General features: G+C 67.4%; 1 protein-coding gene across 1 annotated transcript in view; it reads right to left on the bottom strand.

Moving 5' to 3' along the window:
- Nucleotides 1-24,513, bottom strand: part of JPH3 (junctophilin 3) — a 57,504-nt gene that overhangs the window by 18,700 nt on the left and 14,291 nt on the right. The window contains exon 2 of the mRNA XM_070061888.2: nucleotides 19,678-20,455. Coding sequence (XP_069917989.2) covers nucleotides 19,678-20,455 — 778 coding nt within the window. The remainder of the gene's footprint in view (nucleotides 1-19,677; nucleotides 20,456-24,513) is intronic.

Raw genomic sequence — 24,513 nt, 5'->3', positions numbered from 1 at the left:
GCCATGGCCGCCCCCACACCTGCCGTGAGGGGTCGTGGCCTGGTCGTGGCCGCCCCCCACACCTGCCGTGAGGGGTCGTGGCCTGGCCGTGGCCGCCCCCCACACCTGCCGTGAGGGATCGTGGTCTGGCCGTCCCCCACACCTGCCGTGAGGGATCATGGTCTGGCTGTGACCGCCCTGCACACCTGCTGTGAGGGGTCGTGGTCTGGCCATGACCGCCCTGCACACCTGCCGTGAGGGGTCGTGGCCTGGCTGTGGCTGCCCTGCACACCTGCTGTGAGGGGCCGTGGCCTACCGGTGACCGCCCCACCCCTGCACACCTGCCGTGAGGGGTCGTGGCCTGGCTGTGGCCGCCCCACATACCTGCCGTGAGGGGTCGTGGCCTGGCCGTGACCATCCCCCACACCTGCCGTGAGGGGTCGTGGCCTGGCCGTGGCCGCCCCACCCCTGCACACCTGCTGTGAGGGTCGTGGCCTGGCCGTGGCCGCCCCGCACACCTGCATCCAGAGTGCAGCGGCTGCCGGCAGGGTCAGTGTTCCCATGGTCCCTCGCGCCATGGAGGAACCACCTGCTCCCCAGGGAGCTGGGCCGACGGGCACTGCCCCGAGCTGGGAGGGCCCTGCTCCCGAAACGCATTCTTTCCGAATGGATTCTCATTCCAGTTTCATTCTGCGAATCTGTGATGAGCAGTGAGGCTTTACTTTCTGGCTGATTTTTACTTTCTCGGTTGCTTTTTAAAAAACATTCCTGGAGAAGCCAAGAGACAGAGAGGGGCCACACCAGGGCCCGACTGCAGGCTCACTCCGCAGGCACCTGCGCCGGCCGGGGCTGGGGGCTGCGCACCCACCGTGACTCGGGGTGCGGGGGTCCTGACGGCCAGCCACGTGCCCACTCCCCTGCACAGCCTGTGCCAGACACTGTGCGTGGACGCGCTGTCCACCCGAGGCAGGGATCGGACCTGCGCGGTTCGCCCACCCCCAGCGTTCGGACCCCCGGGTGCCTGGGGTCTTCCTCGGCCCGTCCCGGTGGGGGAGGGTGAGAAGCGGGCTGACGCCCTGGTCCGCCTCGTGGGGACCAAGCTCCGCCAGCGGCCAGGGCAGCCGGGGTCCCCTCGCAGGAGCTGCAGTGGCCGCGGTGGACCCGGGTCGGAACAGCCCACGACCCCCGCAGCCAGGTCGGTTCGGGCGCCTCGTCCCGGTTACCATGACAACCGCGGCTCAGGAGACACCGGAGTCTCCCAGAGAAGGGGCTCAGCGGGCGTCTATGTTCAGACCCGGCGCCCCCGCCTCTGCCCCTCACCCCACACCCTGAGCCCCCGCACACCAGAAAGAGAAGGCCGCCCAGCCAGCCACTGAGCATGCGCGGCGGCTCCAGCCCAGCCCAGCCCAGCCCACCTCACTGAGCATGCGCGGCGGCTCCAGCCCAGCCCTCCCTACTGAGCATGCGCGGCGGCTCCAGCCCACCCCACCCTACTGAGCATGCGTGGCGGGTCCTCTCTCGTTCTGGAGGCGGGGGTGCCCTGTGAGCCTCAGCCGCGTGGGGGTGGGCGGAGAAATAAACACTCATACAATCCCGCCTCCATGATACACCCTGCCCGGCGTGCCCGGGCGGGCTCACGACCCCCAGGGGAGGGGCACTGGGTCCCGCGCGGAGGAGCGCACAGGCCAGGCGGTCCACGCACCCGGCCCCCGCCGCTGTGCACTCGGCCAGGGGACTCCCAGCGGTCTCCCGCAGGTGGGCGGTGCTGCCGGGGCCCGCTCCGACCCCCCAGGCACCAGGTCCCCGCTGGGGCAGAGGGCACCGTGGCAGACCCCCTGTGCCCACAGGAGCCGGCGACCCCTCGGGGTGGGGGTGAAGGGGAGGACAGGGGGCCTGTATGTGAGCCCAGGCTCCAAGAGCCCGAGTCCTCTGGGCTCCCTCTGGCCACAGCACCGCCCATGGGCCCAGCTCTCCATCCCTGGTCACTGGGGCTCCGCGGAGAAATTCCTGCTCCTGGCCACTCCTGAGTAGTCCTTACGGTCGGTCCCCTCCCCAGATAAGCTCTCAGACTGCGATCCGGGTTTGCACACCCACACCCCACCCCCAACACCCAAGCAGATCGGTTCCTGGGGGGCAGGGTCGGGCACGAGGCAGCCCCACACAGGCTCTCGTCACCCCGGGCCTGAACACACTGCCTCCTGTCCACCGGCTCCTTAAGTCAGCCCCCGTGGCCGCAGGTACAGGAGAGACCGGCCGGATGGCCGCGGGCACAGAGGGACCTGAGCGGGAAGCTGGCCGGCGGCTGACACAGGGAATGAGACAGGCCGGGCTGCACGAACCCCGGCTCAGAAAGGCCCAGTGCTGACCCAGGGAGCTCCTGACCCTGCTGCTGGCCCCTGGGGTGCAGCGGCTAGACACCAGTCTGCTCCAGAGGAGACGCCAGCCTCACTCAGGGCCTTGGGACTGGGCAGAGCTGCGCCCAGAGCCGGGCACCACAGGAAGCTGCCCAGCGGGAGGGACGGGAGACAGGGAGGCAGGAGCAGCTCCATGGCCCCGGGTGCAGGTGCGCGGTGGGCAGGCAGGCGTGGCCACCCCAGGACTCTGGTTAGCCGGTCCCACCTGGATACTTGCTGTAGGGCCCTGGTGCGTTTCATAGCCTCCGTGCCCGGGTTTAGCACTGGCGAGCCCTGCACCAGGTCCCTGGCACCCCCACTTTGCAGGAGAACACGGGGGTGCACGGGAGGCTAAGCACCTGCCCAGGTGACAGACGGGCAGCTGGGTCAGGACGGGGAGAGCGGTGCCCTTCCCCACCGGGCCGGGCAGACACGGGGGTTTCCTGCAGGGTGGAGGGGCACCGGGGCTGTGAACGCCGGCCCCACAGCCGGCTGCTTTCTGCCCCTCTTCTGGGTCCGAGCCAGCAGAGGTAAAGACAGGCAGCCCCCGGCCCCGAGGCTTCCTGCAGCGGTGTGCAGCGGCCCGGCTGGAGCGGCCCGGCTATGGCGGCCCGGCTATGGCAGCCCGGCTGGAGCGGCCTGGCTATGACAGCCCGGCTATGGCAGCCTGGCTGGAACGGCCCGGCTGGAGCGGCCTGGCTATGGCGGCCCGGCTATGGCAGCCCGGCTGGAGCGGCCCTGCTAGACCGCGCTGCTAACTTCAGTTCTCAGAAGGCAGAGCTGCAGGAGCCCTGCCCTCGGGGGAGCGGGGAAAGCATTAATGAGATGTTTGTAACCTTGTGCGGCTCCCTGGGGGCCAGACCCGGCCAGGGCGGGAGCAGCTGGGGGTGGGGGCAGCCTGGTCCCTGCTGTCCTCACCATGGGGAGGGTGGGGGAGGCAGCACCTGAGCTGTCTAACCTGCTCCTGTCACTGTCCCCAGACGCTTGGCCAGGACAGCGGGTGTTCTCCTGTTTTACAGAAGAGGAACCTGAGGCGTTTGGAACTGTGACGGAGACGGGACTGGTGTGAGGGCCCCGGTGCCGAGTGAACCCTCTCTGGGGACCCCCGACCCCAGGAGGCGTCCTCGCCTCCCTCACTTAACACCCAGGGTCAGGGCTCAGGGACCGAGCCAAGCTGAGAAGGTTCTAGAAAGGGCATTTCCAGAGAGGCGATGTGCTAGGCGTGGGAACCACTCCCAGCACTGTGCAGAAGGGGGCCTGGAGGGGGGACCCCAAACCAGAGCCAGGAGACTCAGCCGCGGTGCCTGCCCGCTTCATCTCAGGGGCCCGACTGGGTGGCATTGTGGGCGAGCCCCGGGCTGCCACCTGCGAGGGCGATGCCCGTGAACCCAGCCGTGGCTGCCAAGGCCGGCGTGGGGGTGGCCAGGAGCCCCTCCTCTCCAGGAGGGCGGGGGAGGAGCAGCAGAGCGTGATTCTGGTCACCTGACAGGCAGGTGCCACGGGCTGGCCTGCAGAGGGGTGAGTGCCCTGCCTCCCCCCGCGGTCTGCAGCCAGGGGCACTTGCAGGTGTGACCAGGCCGCAGCACGGCCCTCCCTGCTTGTCCCTACTGGACTGAGAAGGGGCCGACCTCTGAGGTTACGCGCCCAGCCCACGGTCCTGGCCCAACAGCCATGAGGGAGGCCTGCGGGCCCTGGCGCTGACCGCCCAGGCCAGGCATTGCAGGGTGTCCGGGACAGGTCCTTCAACCCCGCCCGCCTCGGTTTCCCCATCGGCATTCTGCAGGCAGTACCACCTCCAGCTCCAGGGCTATGCTGAGGCTCCGTCATGGTCACCGTGGACACTGACTAAGAACGGGCCCCTGCTGGCTCGCCCAGGCACCTGCACGGCTCAGCACTGGTGGGACGCGCCTGCTGGGAGGGGCCGGCCTGTGGCAGGAGGCCAGCGCTGAGCTCCCAGTGCCCAGCCCAGCCCAGACAGGATGGCATCATGATGACCAGCACTCCAGCTGGGCACAGAACGTCCTGGGGCGGCCTGAGCACTCCAATGAGGGGCGGGGAGCGAGGCGGGGTCTCGGGACAGTGGGGAGGGGCACGCTCACAGGCACTGTGTGTCCCTGCAAGGCCCAAGCCCTCCCAAGGGGGAGGTCCAGGCCTAGGGCTGCATGGGGAGGGGGTGGGGTTCCCCTCCAGGCCTGTCGCAGCCTCCAGGGGTGGGGGGGGGGACATCAGAGGCGCGAAGGAGCCAATGTCACCTCCAGGACCAGGTTCTCCATGGCAGCCTGGCCTGGGTGGGTCACCGCTGAAGCCAGAGGGTGAGCCTGGGCCGCAGTCGGCCGGCGGCAGGAGGTCTAGTCCATGGCAGGCGGGAAGCCCCTCCGCACCGAGGACACAGCTCCCAGCGTCTCCCTCCCCAAGTCTCAGAGATGGTGTGGGACGAGGACTAGGCAGCTCTCAGTGTCTGCATTCAAGAAGCAACAATTGAGTGCCGGCTGTTTGCCAGGAGCCAGCAGGCAACCTGCCCTGAGAGGTCCGGCAGTCGAGATGCTAAGTGGCCTGCGCTGGAGTTCAGGGTGCGGCTCACCCCCAGGGCCTCAGACGCCCCCACAGGTACCTGGGCCTGGGCCCAGCCCTCTCATCTCCCACCAGACCCTGGACAAGCCAGGGAACCCCAGGCCTCAGTTTCCCTAGTGTAACCTGAGGTCACAGCACCCATCTCACCATGGCCCTGGGGGCAGGAGAGCGAGTGGTCAGCACCAGGCCTGGTTCACCCCTGGGGTCCTCGCCTCTACCGGCTGACCAAAGATGGCCACTTGTTCAGTGGCTGCCACCCACCAGGCAGTCCCTGTCCAGCGGATGCTGTGGACACGCTCAGAGCCACTGGTCCCACAGCCCCCAAGCAGGGGCTCCACTCTCGGACCCCGGGAAAGCCAGTGATGACCGGACGCAGGTCGGCCTCGCCTGGTCCAAGGAGACCCTGGTGGTGTCAGGTCATGGGCCCTTGCCATCCTGTCGTCCCATCTTCCAGGTCCGCACAGGGGGTGGAGGCGCCCCACCCCACCCAGAGCCCCTGGGGCTGCTGGCCATTGACAGCACAACCCCTCAGCTTGGCCGCCCATGGAAGCCCTGGGACCTCCTTTAACGTCCAGCCTCTGGGGGCCGCTGGCTCCGTGCCGTGAGGCCCTGCTCTGGGGAGAGTCCTCCTGCCTACCCAGGCACCGCCGGGGCCTGTGAGGGACTTCAAAGGCGGCAGGTGCAGTGCCTGCAGCCGGCTCGGGAGCGCCTGTCTCCCCATCACTGCCAGGGGCCGGTCACCGCGGACTCGGCCTCAGCCTCCCCACAGCCTGGAGCCGGGGCCTGGTGTCCGCTCCACTTCACGGAGGAGGACGCTGAGGGTCTGGGGACAGCCGGGGTGGGGCAGGGACCTGAAGCGCCCCTCCCCACTGAGACCAAGGAGCAAATCAGCTGCCAGCATGAAGCTGAGTTTTGGGACTGAGCCCCAGACTCAACTCTGGGCTGGGGGACAGGCCTGGACAGGGAGGGGTCGGGTGCACATGGCTGAACCAGGCACTTGAACGCGGCTGAGACGTGACGTTTACGGCATGCACCTTCTGTCACCGCTTCCCAAAAGTGACAAAGAACGAGGGCCAGAGAAGCCCGGGCGGTCCTTCAGGTCCACAGAGTGCGGTCCACTTGCCGAGGGACACCCTGCAGACCTAGCTGAGCAGGGGACCCCAGGCAGCCAGGCTGGCAATGCTCCTCGCCCGCCCAGGACAGACACCACCAATCGACTGCTCGCACCAAGCCAAACTCAGCCTCGGACCCTTCTCAGACTCCCGGCAGCTGCTGCCAACGCCAAGCGCTGATCTCTCACGGACAACTGGACGCCAGGTGGGCCACGTGACAAGCATGTCATGGAGACTGGCGCTCAGTCCTCCCGTGGTTACTCCATGGGGCACCAGGCGGCTGGGCCTCCCACTGGGCAAGTGACCAAGGGGAGACCCTGAGTCAGGGAGGAGGCGGCCTGCAGAGTGGCCAGCCGCTGCCCCACCCGCCCAGGCTCCATGGCCCTGGAGGTGCAGCTGTGTCCCCGTCCACCTGTCTGGGGCCTCCACACTGTCCAAATGCCCACACATGGTCTGGGTCCTTCCCTCTCTGTGGCCGTCCCCTGTCATCCCCTAGGCCCACATCAGAGGAGTTCAAAGGTGGACAGAGACGTGGCCAGTGCAGCAGGGACGCCGGCCCCTCTCCCCGGCAGCCAGTGGTGCCCTCCCCGACAGCGCAGAAGCCCCAACCGTGGCTACACACGTGGACACCAGACTGGACTCCATTCGCAAGCTGCCTTGCAGCCAGGGCCACGTGATGGGGTTTTGACCAATGGGGGGAGGGGTGGCGCGAGTTCCACAGGTGACTCCCAAGGGACAGCTGTCCCTGTCCCGCAGGCATGGGGACTGGGGCCGAGGGTGGCGGGGGCTCAGGCTTCTCCTGGTTCAGCCAGTGCCCCTCTCCTGAGAGCACAGCCGGGACAGTGCCAAGCCCGCCGCCCCCTGATGTGACCACATCCACCGGTGACACTCGGCACACGGGTGACACCACGCATCCGCTCCCAGTGCCACCTTCATGCCCCTAAAGGCAACTGTCCCGGGAACTGTCGGTTTCCTGCAGTCACCCAGCCCCCGTCCCTGTTCTAGAAGCTTCACACCAGGGAATCAGATCAGGCGCGTGCCCTCGTGTCTGCCCCTTCCCCTCAGCGAGACGAGCACAGGGCTTGGGTGTGCAGTGTGGGGCTGACCCTAACCGGCCATGGAGTGTGGCCTGGCCGTGTCCTCTCTCACCAGGCGCTGTGGACGGAACTGGAGGCCCCTGGACTCCCGTGGTGACCGTGCCTGGGGACAGGGCCTTGGAGCCGGAACCTGAGGTTGAGCAAGGTTGCAGGCTCAGACCTGAGGGCCCCGGGCTGGCGGCCTACAAGGAGGAGGAGGAGGAGGCGGCTTCCCTGCCCCAGGACAGCCACGGTGGACAGCAGGTGGCACATGGGGTGAGGCCCCGACCAGGGCCCAGCCGGACTGCCGCCATGTCCCACGCATGCAGGCTTCCAGACTGTGAGAAGTACAAGCCTGCTGCACAAACCGCGTAGTCCGCGGTGTTCGACACGGCAGCCAGGGCCAAGACACCGGGCACAGGGAAGACGTGCTGCCGGCAGAGGACAGCGAGGGCCCGAGGCACTGGTGGGGTCCCTGCCCCCATCCGAGGCACTCCGTGATGGCCAGCCGCGGGTCTCCCCCGGCACTGACCACCTGTCCAGGTCCAGGTCGTTGCCGGGAACACAGAAAGCGAGCACGTGCTGAGCAAGCAGCCAGGCCTGGCCCGAGCTGGCCATCAGACCCCACGCCCAGGGAGAAATCCACAGCCCCCTGTCCGGGAGCCCCCAGCTGTCCGCCCTGACGCTCAGGGCTTCCTTCTTTGGAACCCAGCTGGCCAGCTCAGGGTGGGGAGGGGCAGAACCTTCCAGAGACGTCCCTGCCACCGCTTCTGCTGTGGGTCCGGCTGCACAGAACAGCACAGCCTCCTCTTTCCGGAACCGGATGGAACAGTGCCTGCATGGCCACAGGGCTCTGGGAGGCAGGTGCACAGAGACCCTGGCAGGGGCCTGGCTCACAGCGGCCACTTGGTTGACCAGCTCGGGAGGGAGGTTCAGGGCCAGGGCACCCAGCACCCCCGAAAGATCCATGGCTGGGCCACACTGCTCCGTGGTGACACCCACCTTGGGCAACCACACTCAGGGTGATGCGTGGGAACCCTGGCAGGGGGCTGGAGGGAGGGCCCCAGAAACAGCAGCAGGTGGCGGCTGAGACCCCCGACGCACGTGGTGCCAGCTGGTGCCACCACAGCACGTCACGGGAGCACAGCGTGGCCCTGGCTCGGCCAACCAGGGCGCCGGCTCCTGCCACGCTGTCGTGACTCCCTAGGGAAACGGGAGGTGAGACTAAGCACCAGGAAGTCGAGGCCCAGCCAAGCAAGACCTCCTTCCCTGGTAGCCGAGCAGGGAGGCCTGATTCTCGGACGGTACAGAAGGCAGCAAGGGCTCAGGGCTGCCAGGGCCCCGGGCCCCCGCCTCCGCGGGCTCTGTCGAGGCAGTGTCTGCCCCAGCTGCAGCCGACCTCCAGGGAAAAGCCTGGCAGGGCCCTGTGACGCCCCCGCGCCTCCCTGTGAGCCCAGGTGGACGGATGGGAAGCCCAGGCTGAGGAAGGGCCTGTGGACACTGCGGCCGCCAGCGGCTTGTTGGCGGTGACGGGTCAGGCGCGGCTGCAGGCGCTTCTGCCAGTAGACGGCAGGTAGCCAGTGGACGGTGCGGTCACACTCGGGCCGGGGGCTGCTGGCTCCCACGGGATGAGGCCGAGCGGTGAGCAGAAGCCATAGCGGCATCTCTGTGCTGAGAAGTCCCCTGGGGCCCTGTGCAGCCGGCTGGTGGCGCAGGGCAACCTGCCCCATGGACACCATAGCCAACACAGCAACACAGGTGCTTGCAACACCCGAGGGCCCTGGGGAGGCCGGGGCGTACCGAGCGGTCCTCCAGCGGGGCCCGCCCAGCTGTGCCTGGAGGCGGAGTCCTCTGCTTGTCTTACCTGACGGACAGACGTGAAAATCATGGCTGAGGCGAAGGCTTGTGTGAGGTCACACAGCATAGGTGGGCTGGGCTGGCAGCCCATGACCCCACATGGCACAGGTGGGCTGGGCTGGCAGCCCATGACCCCACATGACCCCACATGACCCCACACGGCACAGGTGGGCCGTGCTGACAGCCCACAACCCCTCATGACCCTGCATGGCACAGGTGGGCCGGGCTGGCAGCCCACAACCCCACACGACCCTGCATGGTACAGGTGGGCTGGGCTGGCAGCCCACGACCCCACATGACCCCACACGGCACAGGTGGGCCGGGCTGGTAGCCCACAACCCCGCACGACCCTGCATGGCACAGGTGGGCCGGGCTGGCAGCCCACAACCCCGCAGGACCCTGCATGGCACAGGTGGGCCAGGCTGGCAGCCCATGACCCCACATGACCCCACATGACCCCACACGGCACAGGTGGGCCGTGCTGACAGCCCACAACCCCTCATGACCCTGCATGGCACAGGTGGGCTGGGCTGGCAGCCCACGACCCCTCATGACCCTGCATGGCACAGATGGGCCGGGCTGGCAGCCCATGACCCCTCATGACCCTGCACGGCACAGGTGGGCCGAGCTGGCAGCCCATGACCCCTCATGACCCTGCACGGCACAGGTGGGCCGAGCTGGCAACCATGATCTGTACCTGCTCGGGTGCGTCCATCTTTGTTAGCAAACCAACTTCTCCCTCCCCCATTCCCGCACCTGCCGCGTACCAAGAAGGCAAGTAAATAAAAACAGTGCCGAGGTTAGAGCCGGACGCAGGGGCAGAGTCAGGGCCTGGGGTCACAGAAAGGAGCGCCCAGTCCCTCTGGGAGGCGGGGCGAGCTCAGAGAGGTGCGTCTGAATCGGAGCTCGCAGAGCAGGGAAGGAAGCGTGTTCCTAGGAGGGGCAGCGGCAGGTGCAAAGGCGGCGGCCCGGGGCGTGCGTGGATGGCCAGGGGCGGGTGTGGCAGCGCAGGCCGCCGGCCAGAGGCTGGCAGGACACGAGGCCAGACTCACTGGGGAACGGGAGGCCGTGCGGGGTAGCCTGGCCTTTCTCCGAGGAACCTGACTGATGGAGAGGGCGGCTTGCTGTTCCTTCAGCCACCGCCTGGCCGGTCTGTCCACTGCAGAGACGGCGGCAGAGGCAGGATGGTGGGCAGCTGCGGGCTGTCCCAGAGGAGGGTGCCACGGGGCAGGAATCGGGCGCCCGTCTCCCTGTTAGCTCCTCTTGGCGCGGTGAGGACAGCGGCCCTCTGTACACCCAGACCCCTGAGACTGGCCTTGTCAACCAAGAACAGGGCAGGTTGCTGACTCGAGGGGGCCTGCGGCTAACACCCGGGCCCTTCCCGAGGGCCTCCTGGTCCCCCGCTGCAGGGACTTTGCGGCCAAGAAGCCCCGCAGCTGCCTCTGTCCCCCCAGACGATGCAGCTGCACCTGTCAGCCCAGCGGACACATCACGCAGCGTCACAGGCGAGGGGGAGGGGGGTTTGGAAACAGCCCCCGAGGCCCAGCATCGCATCACTCAGGGGACACGCGTTTAAGTCTCCGTCTCAGGGCCTCCTGCACCTGGAGGTTTCACCGTGGCTGCGGCTTCGCCCGGGATGGCGGAGGGGGCCAATCTGGTCTCCACACCCCGCTGTGGCAGACGGTGGCAGGGGATTCACACGCACCCTCCGAGCTCGCCTGGGACGCAGCCTCCCAATACCCCATCGGCCGCACTGGGGTTCAGAGCCGATCATGCAGTAAGAGGAGGAAGCTGACGGCGACACGCAGAAGGGGCACTGGGGGGAAGCAGGTCTCCCAAGGAGGCGGGCAAGAGCCACAGTCACCCCCCCACACACTCAAGACCACCCCAGCCCTCACAGAAGTCACCCCCCCACACTCAAGACCACTCCAGCCCTCACGGAAGTCACCCCCCCCACACTCAAGACCACCCCAGCCCTCACGGAAGTCACCCCCCCACTCAAGACCACTCCAGCCCTCACAGAAGTCACCCCCCCCCACTCAAGACCACTCCAGCCCTCACAGAAACGCAGGCGCGAGTCTCGCTCCACGCCACTCAGCTCAGCTAATGCAGGAAGCCAAGAGCACCGGGGGTTCAGGTTCGCGTTCGGGTGTGGTGCTACTTTCTAGGTGGGATCATGACACGGGGGCCGCGGGGCTGTTAGGACAGGAGCTACGCTTGTCCCGCAGAGGCTGCAAGGTGATGTGGGGCTTTGCTGGGGAGGGTGGGCCTGGGTTCTGAGGGTTCACCCTGGCGGGGCTCCGTCTCCTCCACCTGCCACACCTGGCTCCCAGGTGTCTGTGTAGGGGCTGGCATGAGGACCTCACGGGGAGGGTCACTTCCCACTGCACAGGAGGCGGTGCACCCAGGAAGCAGAGGAGGTGGGCAGGTGGGTGAGCAGCTGGCCGCTCCTGCCTCGGACACCCTGCGCCACGCATCAGCTGGGCAGGGGGCCCCTGGCCTTGCTCGGGTCCCAATTTCCTTTTGCGCCAGGAAGATTCCCACTCAAGGCAGCCTGGGAGGGAGGAGCCGGGGTGGGGACCGCTGGCCGAGGGCTGTGTGGTTTGCTGCTGTCAGAGGCCGCGGCCTGGGAGTTTCTTCTCCCACAGCCCCAGAGTCCAGCTGCAGGCAGGGCTGCAGGCCCCGTGTGGGCTGCGGGACGGGGACCCCCTGCCTCTCCAGCTCCTGGGCTCCGCGTGTCCCGTGCACGTGGCTGCAGCGCCAGCCTCCACCTCTGTTGTCAGGGGGCTCCTCCAGGGACCGTGTCTCCTTCTTAATGTTTGCTTATTTTCATTTATTTGAAAGGCAGAGTGAGACAGACTTTTCCATGGCTGGTTCTGGACTCTGTTCCTCCCCAGCCCTGAAGAACAGGGCAGGGCCCCTCCTCGGGGGACCGCGGCCCGAGGGGCACAGCGGGGACTCCCCCCACCCCCACCATGAGGAGCTGATGGGCTTTCAGGCCTTAGCAGGCATCAGAGGGTGCCTCTGGGCACAGCCACGAAAGCCACGGTCAGACTAGGCTGAGGGAGGGTCAGAGCCAGTTCTGCGCCTGGGGCCAGCGTGGTCCTGCCCCTGAGAGAGCCCCCCAGGGTCTACCACGTGCCCCAGGGTGTACCACGTGAGGGAGCCCCCCCAGGGTCTACCACGTACCCTGCCCCAGCCCCCACCGGTGTGCTCCTGGTGCCCGCTGTGTCAGTGGCCACAGAGCAGAACCGGGCGCCTCCTGCCCCCAGGGAGCTCACGGGCATGGAGGCCGCCGGCACGGGACACAAATATTTACCAAAGGCCCAACTTGTAGACGACCCCCAGAGAAGGCACCGGGCAGCCCACGAGCACACGGCACGATGCTGTTCACCTTTGGGGAGGTGGAGACCACAGCGCGGTGAGACCCCGCCCCACGCCCACTCAAAGGTGATCAGACAGCCGACAGTGCGCAAGAACCAGGACCCACGCCACGGCCGCTGGCTCCGCAGCCCAGCATCCCACTCCTGAAGGAACCGAAGACGTCCGTCCACGTGGAAATCCACACACGAATGCGCACGCCAGCATCGGCCCCTCTTGGATGCGTGCCCAAAAACAAGATGCGGGGGTGTTGTGGTGCAGGAGGTAAGGCCGCCGCCAGCAACGCCGGCATCCTCCATGGGTGCAGGTTCCAGTCCCGGCTGCTCCACTTCAGATCCAGCTCCCTGCTGTGGCCTGGGAAAGCAGTGGGAGACGCCCGAGCGCCTGGGCCCCTGCACCCACGTGGGGGACCAGCAAGAAGCTCCTGGCTTCGGTCTGGCCCAACCCTGGCTGTTGCAGCCATTTAGGGAGTGAACCAGGGGATGGAAGGCCTCTCTTTCTCTGTAACTCTGCCTTTTAAATAAATAAGTGTTAAGAAAAAAGAAACAGGAGAAAGCAGAGCCCTGCCGGCATCAGAGTCGCTGGATCCAGCTGTGCCTGCAGCCGACCCAGGGAGCGAGGTCCAAGGAGGCGCCAGTTAGATGGGACTGGGGGAGTGCCTTTGTCACTGCACAACCATGCCCACCCGCCACAGCGCAGCCACGCCCCTCATAGGAAGCCACGCCCATTACTGTCACACCCACCACAGCGCAGCCCCGTCCGTCCATCATGGCGCAGCCACGTCTGCCGCCTGCCACGCGGCCATGGGCACACAAGAAGCCTCACGTGCTCAGCGCCCCCGAGTGGCTGTGCACAGCGTCGCGCTCTGCTGTGAAGCAGCGGCTGCACGGGGGCGGCCCCTGTCCGCTTCTTTCTCCCCCCCTCCGGGGTGGGAAGTGCAGAAATTCTAGGGCTCCCCAGCGACTCTGCAGAAAGGCGCCCAGGGCGGGGCCTGGGGGTGCCTGACAGCAGGGGGAGCGCCTCCCACGCTGGAGCCCTGGGCCCCGGCACCTGCTGTGAGACGCAGGTACAGTGCACGGGGCACGCGCAGCACCAGGTGAGGGTGAGGACGGGGCTCGAACCCCGAGACCAGACGCAGGGCGCTCCGGAGTGGGCGGGCTGAATGCTGTCCCCGCCCCCAGCCACTCCACCTGCAGCCTGGAGGCGTCTGCTGACAGGGACTTTGCAGATGTGCGGATTAACCACCGACGGGTGTGGGCTAGATCTAGTGACCCGTGCACTCACAGGCGGCAGAGACCAGGGGACGCGGCCACAGCAAGGCCAGCTGGGGCCACCAGGAGCGGGGAGGAGGGGAGGGGTCCTGCCCTGGAGCCCCTCCCCCCCAGACCCTGATTTGGGCTTCTGGTCTCCAGAGAGCGCGCGAGCCACCTCAGCCTCGGCCACCTGCGTGTCACTGTCCAGCGACTGCAGGACAGGCAGGCAGGGTCAGGAGCGCCCCTGGTGGCCGGGACTGTAGTGCGTGGGGAACGAGTGGGCCTGATGCTCCCGCCTTCAAGAACCATCACAGGTGCCACGTCCGTGAGCTCCCGGCACTGCCACCTGGAGCGGTCACCCCTCAGAAACCGCACGTGGCTTCAGTCACCCTGCACTCTCCCTCCTGCCTGGGGGCCTCTCGCCCGGGACTCCCGGGAGTGCGTTCTCACGGGGCTGAGGAGACCCCGTGGCCTCTCAGGGCCCCTCCAGCCCATGCCACTGACCGCACGCGCCACCTGGCCAAGAGGAAGGAACCAGAGTCGAGGGAGAGGGTGCGGGTGGGATCCACGCCAGGCTGGCATCAAGCAGACGTCTCAGACCAGCCAGGAGCACCGGGCGCACTGCTCCCCTCGGGTGCGAGAACTGAGCTCGGTGACCACCAAGGCCGTCGAGGCTTCCCCTGCCCGCTCCAGCACCATTGTCACAAGCAAAGCACAGCATCCCCCCCACCCCCGCCACGGGGGCCCTGGAGGCCAGGGACCGGGGCCATGTCCCGCACAGAGCCAGGTGGGGGTGTGCAGACGGCTAAGCCGCCCCCCGGCATGCCCGCATCCCTTAGCCAAGTGCTCGTTCAAGTCCTAATCGCTCGGCTCCCGATCCAGCTCCCTGCTAGTGAGTCCGGGATACGGCGGACGACGGCCCAAGCGCTGGGGCTCCTGCCACTCGTAGGGGAGACCAGGACGGAGTTCCTGGCTCCCGGCTTCAGTCGGGCCCAGCCCTGGCTGTTGAAGCCATTTGAGTGAGCCAGCAGATGAAAGACCTCTCTCTCTCTTCCTCTCTTCCTCCTCCTCTCCCTCTCTCTCCCTTTCAAATAAATAACAACCTCTATGTACGTAAACTTTTCACATAGGTAACAACCTTCGCATATATATTGTATATAAAATAGATACAAACTTCGGGAAGGCACACGACAGACAGAAGCCGTGCAGGGAGAAGCACCTGCTGACCGCCCCATGGGTTGGGCACAGCGGGGCACAAAGTCTGGGCTCTGGGACCTGCAGGCGGGAGCAGGAGTGCACGTGTCCAAGGGTGCTGAGTAATCGGTGCCCAGAGATTTGTGCCGAGGCTCTGGCGATGGCCACAGTGACCAGCGACACTGGTGCGTGGGCCTGAGCTGGCAGCCTGACCACACCCTCCCCCTGTGACCCGCAGGCACGCACCACCACTCGCTCGTGGCCAGAGAGCAAACAGCTGAACTGCTTCCCAGGAGTGGAGCGGCCAGGAACGGACTCCAGCCCAGGAGAGGCTGGGGGCTGGACTGGGGGAGAGGCCCCGGGGCACCAGGGTCTCCCCTGGGGGCTTTACAGCGCCAGCAGCTTCTCTTGGGAAGACCCCAGACCCCAGGCCCGGGTCTGCTGCACATGGCTGCCGGCCTCTCGTCCCAGGTGCAAGCTGCCCCGGGATGAGGCAAGAGGCCACGCGCCCCAGCTGACTGGCGGGCAGCTGCACCTGAGGTCGGTCCAGACCCCCGGCGAGGGCCAGGACGTGGGGGCAGGAGCTGGCTCCCCAGGGCCCCTGACACCTGCCAGCCCACGGGGTGCCTCTGAGACACCAAACACGCACCCCACGTCAAGACTGGATCATGGGACTGGGGCGGTGGCACAGCGGGTTAACCCACCACCTGCAACACTGGCACCCCATATGGGGCCGGTTTGAGACCCGGCTGCTCCACTTCCGATCCAGCTCCCTGCTAACGCACCTGGGAAAGCAGTAGAAGACGGCCAAGTCCCTGGGTCCCTGCGGTCATGCTGGGGACTCGGAGGGAACTCTGGACTCCTGGCTTTGGCCTGGCAAAGCCCAGGCCACTGCAGCCATCGGGGAGTGAACCAGCTGATGGAAGATCTCTCACTCTTGGAAAAAAACAAACAAATTGGACTTCTGGGACTCCGAGGCACAGCCCCGGGGGCAGGCCTCGGGCCTGTCACTGCCAGCATTCCCGCGCCCGTCCCCAGGCCGCGGCGGGACAGATGGGCCCGCGCTCCGGTGGAGGCAGGAAGCTGCAGGGCCTGGGAGCTGAGCGGCCACCAGACGGGGCCAGGAGGGAGGCGCCGTCCCCAGCCTGAGTGGCCTGCAGCTGCCCGAACAAATGGCCTCGACCTTACTGGTTTGAAACGCACATTTATTCTCCTGGACACCAAGAGGTCAGGTGCAAACCGAGCCTCACTGGGCTGAGGGCTGGGCGCCGCTGGGCGCGGCAGGCCGGCTCCCAGAGGCTCCTGGCAGTTCCTGGCCTTCCCCTGCGCACTCGCCCCTCCTCCACCTGCAACAGCAGCGGAGCCTCTGCTGTGCCGTCTCCCCCTGCCGTGGGACCCTGGGACGATGCCGGGCCCCACAAGCAATCCTCAACCCCACAGGGAAAGCCCCCTCTGCCCACGAGGCGCCAGGCTCAGGACCTGGTCTGTGGGGGTCGTCATCCAGTCTGCTCGGGAGAAATTCAACAGCACGGCCATCAGTCACGGCCCCGCTTCCTAGAGCCGCAAACAGGTGGCGTCCACAGCCTCCCACGTGGTGCCCTAGGGACGCGGCTGGTCCATCACCCATGTGTTCCGTGGGTTGGGGGCAGTGGAGGCGCCGGGGACCTGGGCCCCTGCGCGCTCAGCAAAGCACCACCAGACGTGAGCACGCAGGTCTGCTGCGAGTACCATCACCCACGGGGCCACTCCACGCGCTCCCGCCCACCTGCCCACACCAGGCACGTCCGGCCTCTCCAGCGCTGTTCCTGGCCACCCCAGGCCAGGCACACAGTTGACTGAGCTCCTGGCTGTGGGCTTGATGCCGTGGGCGGAGCTGTGGAGGCCACACAGGGATCCAGCACCTGCTACCGGCGACCGCCCACCCACACTGGGCTAAGCCACCAGGAGCCCAGCTTGCCGGGCCCAGGAGCGTCCACCTGGCACCCTGGGGCATCTGTGAGCCCAAGAAGGAGAAGGCCTGGCGAGCTCTGGGGAGGAATGGGGCGTGGCTGTGGCGTGGGCACCTCCTTCTCGGTCCCTTGTGAACTCGGTCACAACAGCCAGGGCCACCTCCTGGTCCCCGGTACTCCAGGAAGGGACGCGGCTCCCTGGGGAAGTGGGCCTCAGCGGTCATGGTCCCTCGCCCACGGAACAGCGATGGAGCAGACACCGCGGGCCCAGGGCAAATGCAGCCCCAGCCTCGTGGGGCTCCTGTTCCCGCAGACAGAGCCCACCCTCCTCCGCCTCTCCTCCCAGCAACAGGTCTGTGGGCGGCGTCATGGCCAGGCGGGGGTCTCCTTACCAGACCCCTGTGGGACCCCAGAGGCACCCTGGCTTCCTGCATCCTCTGCACACATGATGAGGGGTCACAGCACCAGACCCCTCCTCAACTTGGAGCCAGCAGAGCAGGGGGCAAAGCGGCCACGACAGACCCCCTCCCCAAGTCAGACCCCGGGGGCGTCCATGCCCTTGTCTGGGCCAGGGGCTCGGGGGCTCTGGCGCCAGCATTCGCAGTGTGGCCACCACGCAGGCCAGGTGTTCTCTGAGCCTGCTCTACGGCCAGCCGGGCAACCTGCGCACCTTCTGGATGAGAGCCGGGCCCGGGAAGACCATGCGTGCCCGGCCAGCCTGGAGCAGGGACAAGCTGCCAGGAGACTGGGGTCGGCGAGTTGCCCGGGCAGCTGGGCGCTGGCGTGGGGCTGCGGGGGGGGGGGGGGCTGAGTGTCTGACGTGTGGCTCTAGCAAGGCAGGAGCCCCCGGGGCTGCTGCTGCACCTCGCCCACCTCCCGGGACCACCCTCCCTCACCCACCCCTGCCCTGCCTGGGACCAGCTTCCCTCACCCACCCTGCCCCATGTCTCCTCGGCCAAGTGGCCGGCCTGGGGATCCTGATGACAGCACCAGCATCTGGAGCTTGGGGGAGAGGACACAGGTTCTTGGGTTCCCCCACCCCTGCAGAGTCTGGGGGGCAGGGCGGCCACTGCCTTCCCGCAAGCCCTGCGGGCCTCATGGATCACGTGATCTCCAGGACTCGGACCCCGGCCCTGGGGAGGACCCTGGCTCTCGCTGCCCTGGCTACGGGACACAGGTTGGTGGTCAGCAGCTCTGCTCTCAGGACGAGAGCGCCATGCCCGCCGCACCCCCGCCGGAAGGCGCAGGGCCGACCCTACTCAGCCACTCCTGCTGGGCTGCTCGGACAAGGTCACAGCTCACTGCACGCCTCGCCCAGCCCCCCACACCCAATGTCCAGGCCGGCACAGTGGCAGAGTCCGCCTGGGGCCAGTCTGCCCAGGGCTGGCCACTCTGCAGCCCCACGTGGCCACGGCTCTCACGCTCCAGTGGCGGGGAGGGGGGGGCCTGAGGCCATGTGCACGAAGCCATTCAGCTGCCGGCTTCCCTGAGGACGGCGGCCTCGGTTCCAGCCTGGCTTTTTTTTTTTTTTCTTTCTTTTTTTTTGTGCTGTGTTCTAAACCCATTGAGAAAACGCAGGAAACACAGCTCCAGTCTGCAGCTCAGAACGGAGGCCTGGCCTCACGTTGCCACAGGACACAGCTGTGTCCTACTCCTGGGTCCTTGGAACCAGGGGTCCACAGCACTCCCTGACACTCCCAACACCCTCAGCGCTGGCCCCTCCTGGCGACCCCATCTGTGCAGAAGACGAGCCTGGGCTCGTGCTCAACCCCCACCCCCTCTCGCCTGCCCTTCTGTTCACTTGGTAGAAACCTGGCCCGGGTGTCCCAGGAGGCACAGGTGCACCGGCCACCCCAAGGCTGCTGGCCAGCGCCCCGCGGGGCTGGTGACTCACTAGAGGCACTCAGTCCCGAGCTGGCCCCCACCCCATCGACCGCTCAGAGGGCCACAGCTGGGCCAAGGGTCGCGCGGGAACACGGCGGCGAGCGTCGGGGACATGGATCGGCCACGGCCGCCGCGCCTCTTCCCTTGGCGCTGTTTTCCTCCCTCCCCACCCGGAACAGGCTTTACGTTCCCAGGCACAGAACAACAGACTCCACCTGTTCTTAAAACGCCGGGTGCCCGGGCCCAAGGGCTGCACCTCTAACTTCCTGTCTGGACAGCCCTGGGGGACGCAAAGGGGCCCGAGGCCCAGGGAGCAACTCCGCTTCTCTCTCAGCCTCTGGGTGGCTCCGGCTCCGCCCAAGCACCACAGACGCTGAGAGCAATGGGCTCCCCCCCACCCCAGGCCTCGGCCCCACCTTAGCTCTTCACTGGGGGTCCAAGATCCCCACCAGGAGCCACAGAGGCTTCCTGTGAAACAGCACCGGGGCCCGGGGGGCTGAGCTGCCCTGAGCTGGGGGTGCAGAATCATCCAGAAAGACCTGGGGATGTCCTGGCCTCCACAGCAGGTCCCAGCTGCCCGCCCCATGCCAGAACACTCAGGGCAGACCCCAAGGGCCCCACGTGACCGGGGCTCTCGGCTTTCCTGGCAAAGCCATGAGGGGACTCAGTCATGGTGCAGCCCAGGAGTGTGCACCTGCAGCCTGGCCTACCCGGGGAAGCCTACACCACCTGGCACCCACCCGCAGCCACACGGCATCCCACAGCCACCAACCTCCCACAGCCCGGGCGGGGAAGCCACCAATCCACACAGCCCGTCTCACGCGGCACTCCTGACCTGGCTCGCTCAAAGCCGGGGCTTCCACGGGGATCTGGGCCGCGGGCCCGGGGGCGTGGGCATCAGCGCTCGCTCTGAGCCCGCGGCCGACACCACAGCCACCTCCTCGAGAGCCATCGCGCGGCACAGACGCGACGGCGCCCTCAGACCCACCCCCGCCCGCCCCGGGTCAGGCGACGGCCGCGCGTCCTACCTGGAAGCCGCGATCTCGGCCTTCTGCTTGGCGATGGTGGCGGCCCGCTCGGCCGCCTCCACGGCCCGGTCCACCTTCTCGCGGATCTTGCTGGCGCGCAGCGGGATGAGGTTCTTGCGCTTGCCGCTCACCAGGAGGTTCTGCTTGTACTTGCCCTCCTCCTTGGTGCCGTCGGGGAAGGTCATGCAGCCGTAGCCGTGCCGCCGGTTGCTGGCCCACTCGCCCTCGTACTTGAGCCCGTCCGAGCGCTGGCTCACGCCGAAGCCGGAGCGCTTGTCGCTCTTCCACTCGCCCGCGTAGGTCTCGGTGGTGGTGGCGTCGATGTCGGCCTCCAGCACGGCCAGCTCGGCCTCCGCCTCGCCCAGGCTGATGGTGGAGTGCACGTCGCTGGCCGTGGAACTCACCGTGCTCATGCCCGCCTCGCTGCGGAAGGAGCTCTGCTTGCTGCGCTGGCTGGCCAGGCTGCTCTTGGAGTCCGACTTGCGCAGCTTCAGCCCGCTCAGCAGCGAGCGCCGGAACAGCCCCCTCTTCTTGCTCTTGAGGCTCTCGGAGTCGCTGTGGGCCACCAGCACGAAGCCGCCGCGGGACACGGCCGGGCTGCCGGCCACGGCCGGGGAGGCGTCCGGGTGCAGCGCGGTGCCGTTGGTGTGCTCGCTGCGCAGGGAGTTGATGGACGTCCTCAGAGGAGAGCGGATGACGGCCGCCATGCCGTAGGGGACGCTCTGCCGCACGCCGTAGCCTTGGCGCATGCCGCCGACCCACTGGCCCTGGTAGGTGCCTGGGGAGACGAAGGAGAGCGGGGGTGAGCGGGTGGACCTTGCAGGGGGAGGGGAGGGGGAGGAGGGGGTGGGAGGGAGGGGAAGGGAAGGAGGGGGAGGAAGGGGGAGAGGGGGAGGAGGAGGAGGGAGGGGAAGGGGGTAGGGGAGGGGGAGGGGAAGGGAAGGAGGGGGAGGGAGGGAGGGGAAGGGGAAGGGAAGGAGGGGGAGGAAGGGGGAGAGGGGGAGGGGGAGGGAGGGGAAGGGGGTGGGGGAGGGGAAGGGAAGGAGGGGGAGGTGGGGGGAGGAAAGGGGAGGGGATGGGGAGAAGGGAAGGGGGAGTGGAGGAGGGGGGTAGGGTTGGGGGACAGGAGGGGCAGGAGGGGGAGGGGAGAAGGGGAGAGGGGTAGGGGACAGGAGGGGAGAAGGGGAGGGGTGGGGGACAGGAGGGGAGAAGGGGAGGGGTGGGGGACAGGAGGGGAGAAGGGGAGGGGTGGGGGACAGGAGGGGAGAAGGGGAGGGGTGGGGGACAGGAGGGGAGAAGGGGAGGGGAGGAGGGGAGGGGGAGGGGAGAAGGGGAGGGGGAGGGGACAGGAGGGGAGAAGGGGAGAGGGGTGGGGGACAGGAGGGGAGAAGGGGAGGGGTGGGGGACAGGAGGGGAGAAGGGGAGGGGTGGGGGACAGGAGGGGAGGGCGCTGCCCCAGGTGTTTCTCTAGCTCAGGGCACTGCCGCCCCCCCACCAGATTCCCTCCTCGTCTCCCAGGCTGGGAGGGGACAGGAGGGGCCAGGGTCTGTGGTGCAGTGTATGGGGCAGACAGAATCCAGAGAGCAGAGGGGGCGGGCACCCTGGGTGAGTGACCCCCAAACAGGCTGTAGGGCGGCTACAGGCACGCGGGTGTGGGCTCGGGAGGCGGCGAGCTCCGCATGGCAGAGTCCGCAAGACTACTTGGGGGCGTGGTGGCGTGGGGAAGGTGCCGTGGCCCGTGACCCCTGACCCCGGGCACCACAGTCAGCAGAGCTGAGAAACCCAAGCAGCAGAGGTGGGAACGGAAGCTCACACGTCCCGCCCCCTGGCAGCAGCCGCCCAGGGCAACACCCGCCAGCCACATGATGAGGGCTCCCGGCACTGGCCAGCACTCGGCCACCTGAGCATGACAGGCCACCCCCAGAGGCTGGGAGGCACAGACAGGGAGGAGCGAGGACGGGGAGTCGGCACACACAGGGCACGGAGTTTGTTTGGGATGGCGGGGAACGGGCGCACTTTGGGAGCAGCTGGGACGCCGGACAGTGCCGTGGACACACGGACGCCACACACCTGCACGTGGCTGAACGGGCCAACCTCTCATCACCTGCGGCTCCCCACAGCGGGGTGCAGAGGGTCAACTACCAGACGTGGCTACACGGCCCCGCCCCTCCCATCACACCGCAGGCGAGCCGCCGACCCACCAGGAGCCTCCGAGGACCAAAACTCACAACACCGGTCTCTGCGACAGTGAGTGAGCCCAGCCTGGCCCACGTGAGCACCCGCACTGAGCACACCGAGGGACGCTCTGCCCTGCCGACGGCTTTGTGGGGAGACGGTGTCTGTGGTGGCCACTGCCGACCGCCAGCCCGGGAGCTGGGACTCACCACCGGGCCAGCTCCACCTGCCCTGCACGGAGGTTTCACCAAATGCTGACTCAGCGCCACCGTCTCAAAGCCAGGCAATGTCACATGATCGCTCGGCTTCTCGTGTCTCCGCAGGTGGGGTTGGCGGTGGGGCAGGGGCTGGACAGGGCACACCTCTCCGGACCGCCTCACTGCCCCCACTCTGCTGTGCCACCCAGGCTGGTCCCTTCACTGCCACTTCCTACCCCAAGCGTGGCCCACAGAGAGCCCAGGCCCTGGCCCGTCACCATTCCCTGCAGCCTCTGCCCACCACCCCCCCCCCCAGCACCCCGGCCCCCTCTTCGCCAGTTCAATCCGACCTGATCCAGCCCTGCTGAAGCCCCCTCCCACATGCCACACACAGGGGCCAGCCGCCCCACACCTGCAGATGGAGCCAGGGCTGGACTCCCAATGTCACCACACCTTAGCGTCCACCCCACTTGGGGCCTGGCCACGATGGTCCTGAGGCTCCCAGGCCCCAAGACGTGGCAGTGGGTACCACGCACTGCAGAGTTTAAAAGGCCGCTGGAATCAGACTGGAACCCAGGGATCACGATCCATTGTGGGGGGGCGGTTCCAGGAAAAGGGGGAATGTGAGGAGGGTGGGCGGGCAGGGGGCGGAGCCGAGCAAGGGACTGGGGGAGGGCGGGGCCCAGCTCCAGTCCTGGTCCACCTCAATGGTGGGGAGGGGGTGGGGCGGCCACGGTCTGCAGCAAGTCCAGGACAGGGACGTGGGTTTGGCCCCACAGCCACCCCAGGAGGAAGAAGCGGATTACAGCGAGGGCTGAAGGGGCAGCTGACCCCCAGGCGGCCGAGGCTCAGCCCCGGGGCTGGCATCGGGGCAGGTGGCCCTGGCTGAGCCCCTGAGTCTCAGGAGGACCTGCACACCTCCCTCACTCGGCTCCCCTCCTCGGAGGGCCAAGACCCAGCCAGCCCCGGAGGCCCCATCGGGAGGCACCTCCCGTTCCTGTGGGCACCTCCCTGTGCCCACCTAACACACGGGGAAACTCACAGAGCTGTCTTTCTCGTCAGCTGTCAGTGACACCCAACGGGAGGAAGAGGGTCTCACGGTGGTGGTGACAACGCCCTAAGCCCAAGTACCCTGGGCGGAGGACACGCCCACAGCCCGGCCTCCCCACCCCATCTGAAGCCACCTTCGTCCCCAGAGAACAGGTGGCCTGCGGGACACAGGCCCCTGATGCACACGCCTGGGCCGGGCGGGGGGCTGCCCAGCGCCGGCTTCCAGGCTGCACCTGGGGGTGCCTGTGTCACACTCCGACCCGGCGACCTGCACCTGCCACAGCCCCAGGAGATTCGTGCCCTGGGCGCCGCCCAGAGGACCAGGGAGGCGCCGCCCAGAGGACCAGGGAGGCGACGCACTGTTTCAAGCGGGCGTCAGAGTGCGTGCAGCAGGGCCGTGTTCCGGAACCTTCCTCTCTTTAAATAATCATGATCCTCTCCCCAGTTTTTCCTCCCTCGTTAATAATGGCTGCGTAATAGTCCGCGGCATGAATCTTTCACGAGTGTATAAATCACAGTGAAGCCTGTAATGCGGGAGCCGAAGTCATTTCTCACTGCCGAAGCGAATCCTCGCACACGGCATGGGGCTCCGGCCTGGGGATAACTGCCCAGAGCGGAACTGCTGCTTGGTCAGAAGCAGGCTTTTTTTTTTTTTTTTTTGAGTTTCTGATAAATTGGCGTTGGAAAGAGGGCAGGGACGAGGCCCCCCCCCCCCCCCCCCATCGCCAGCAGCTCCAGAGCACCACGCTGTGGTCTCCAGCCGGGCTCGGAACAGTCGCATCTGCCCCACTTGATGCGGGCTGCTGCCGACCTCCCCCCGACCCCGCCAGGACCTGCAGGCAGGGTCTCTGGAGAGGCAGTGGCAGTGATGGCGCCGCTGGAGAGCCCCCCCTTATGCCCCCACCCTTGGGAGAAGAAGGGACCCCAGGGCTGCACACAGGCGCCACCTCTCTGGGGTCTGCAGCGCCAAAAACTGGACCCCTGCTGTTTGCACCCCACGGGCAGCGCCAGTTCACGGTGGCCCTGGAGACACACGGGATCCTCGGTCTCTGGCCAGGGACGCTGGAGCCCTAGGATACATCGAAGCCGGGACAGAGAGTGACCCTCCCTCCCGAGACCCCTCCTGCAGAACCCCCTGGGCAAACAGCACCAGGCACCCCCACAGGGTGCTGGGCGAGCACAGGGCTGAGCAGTAGGTGCCCCCCCACCCCGAGTTGAGGACGAGCCACAGGGGTCAGGAGGGAGACGGTGCAGAGCCCCGAGTCCTGATGATGCCGACCCGGCCAGAGGTGGGCACGCACGCAGCCCCCAACAGCCTCCTGCTCCCTGAACAGCGAAGGGCCCTCGGAGAAATCCTCAGAGGGAAGAGACAGCGACGCAACCAAACGGGGAGGGGACTGCTGAGGTCGCCAGG

The sequence above is a fragment of the Oryctolagus cuniculus genome, chromosome 18 (assembly GCF_051225735.1).
Source record: "Oryctolagus cuniculus isolate XC-2025 breed Fujian yellow rabbit chromosome 18, ASM5122573v1, whole genome shotgun sequence".
Taxonomy (NCBI): Eukaryota; Metazoa; Chordata; class Mammalia; order Lagomorpha; family Leporidae; genus Oryctolagus; species Oryctolagus cuniculus.
The sequence above is the reverse complement of the archived record's forward strand: the minus strand, read 5'-3'. Positions and strand labels throughout refer to the sequence as shown.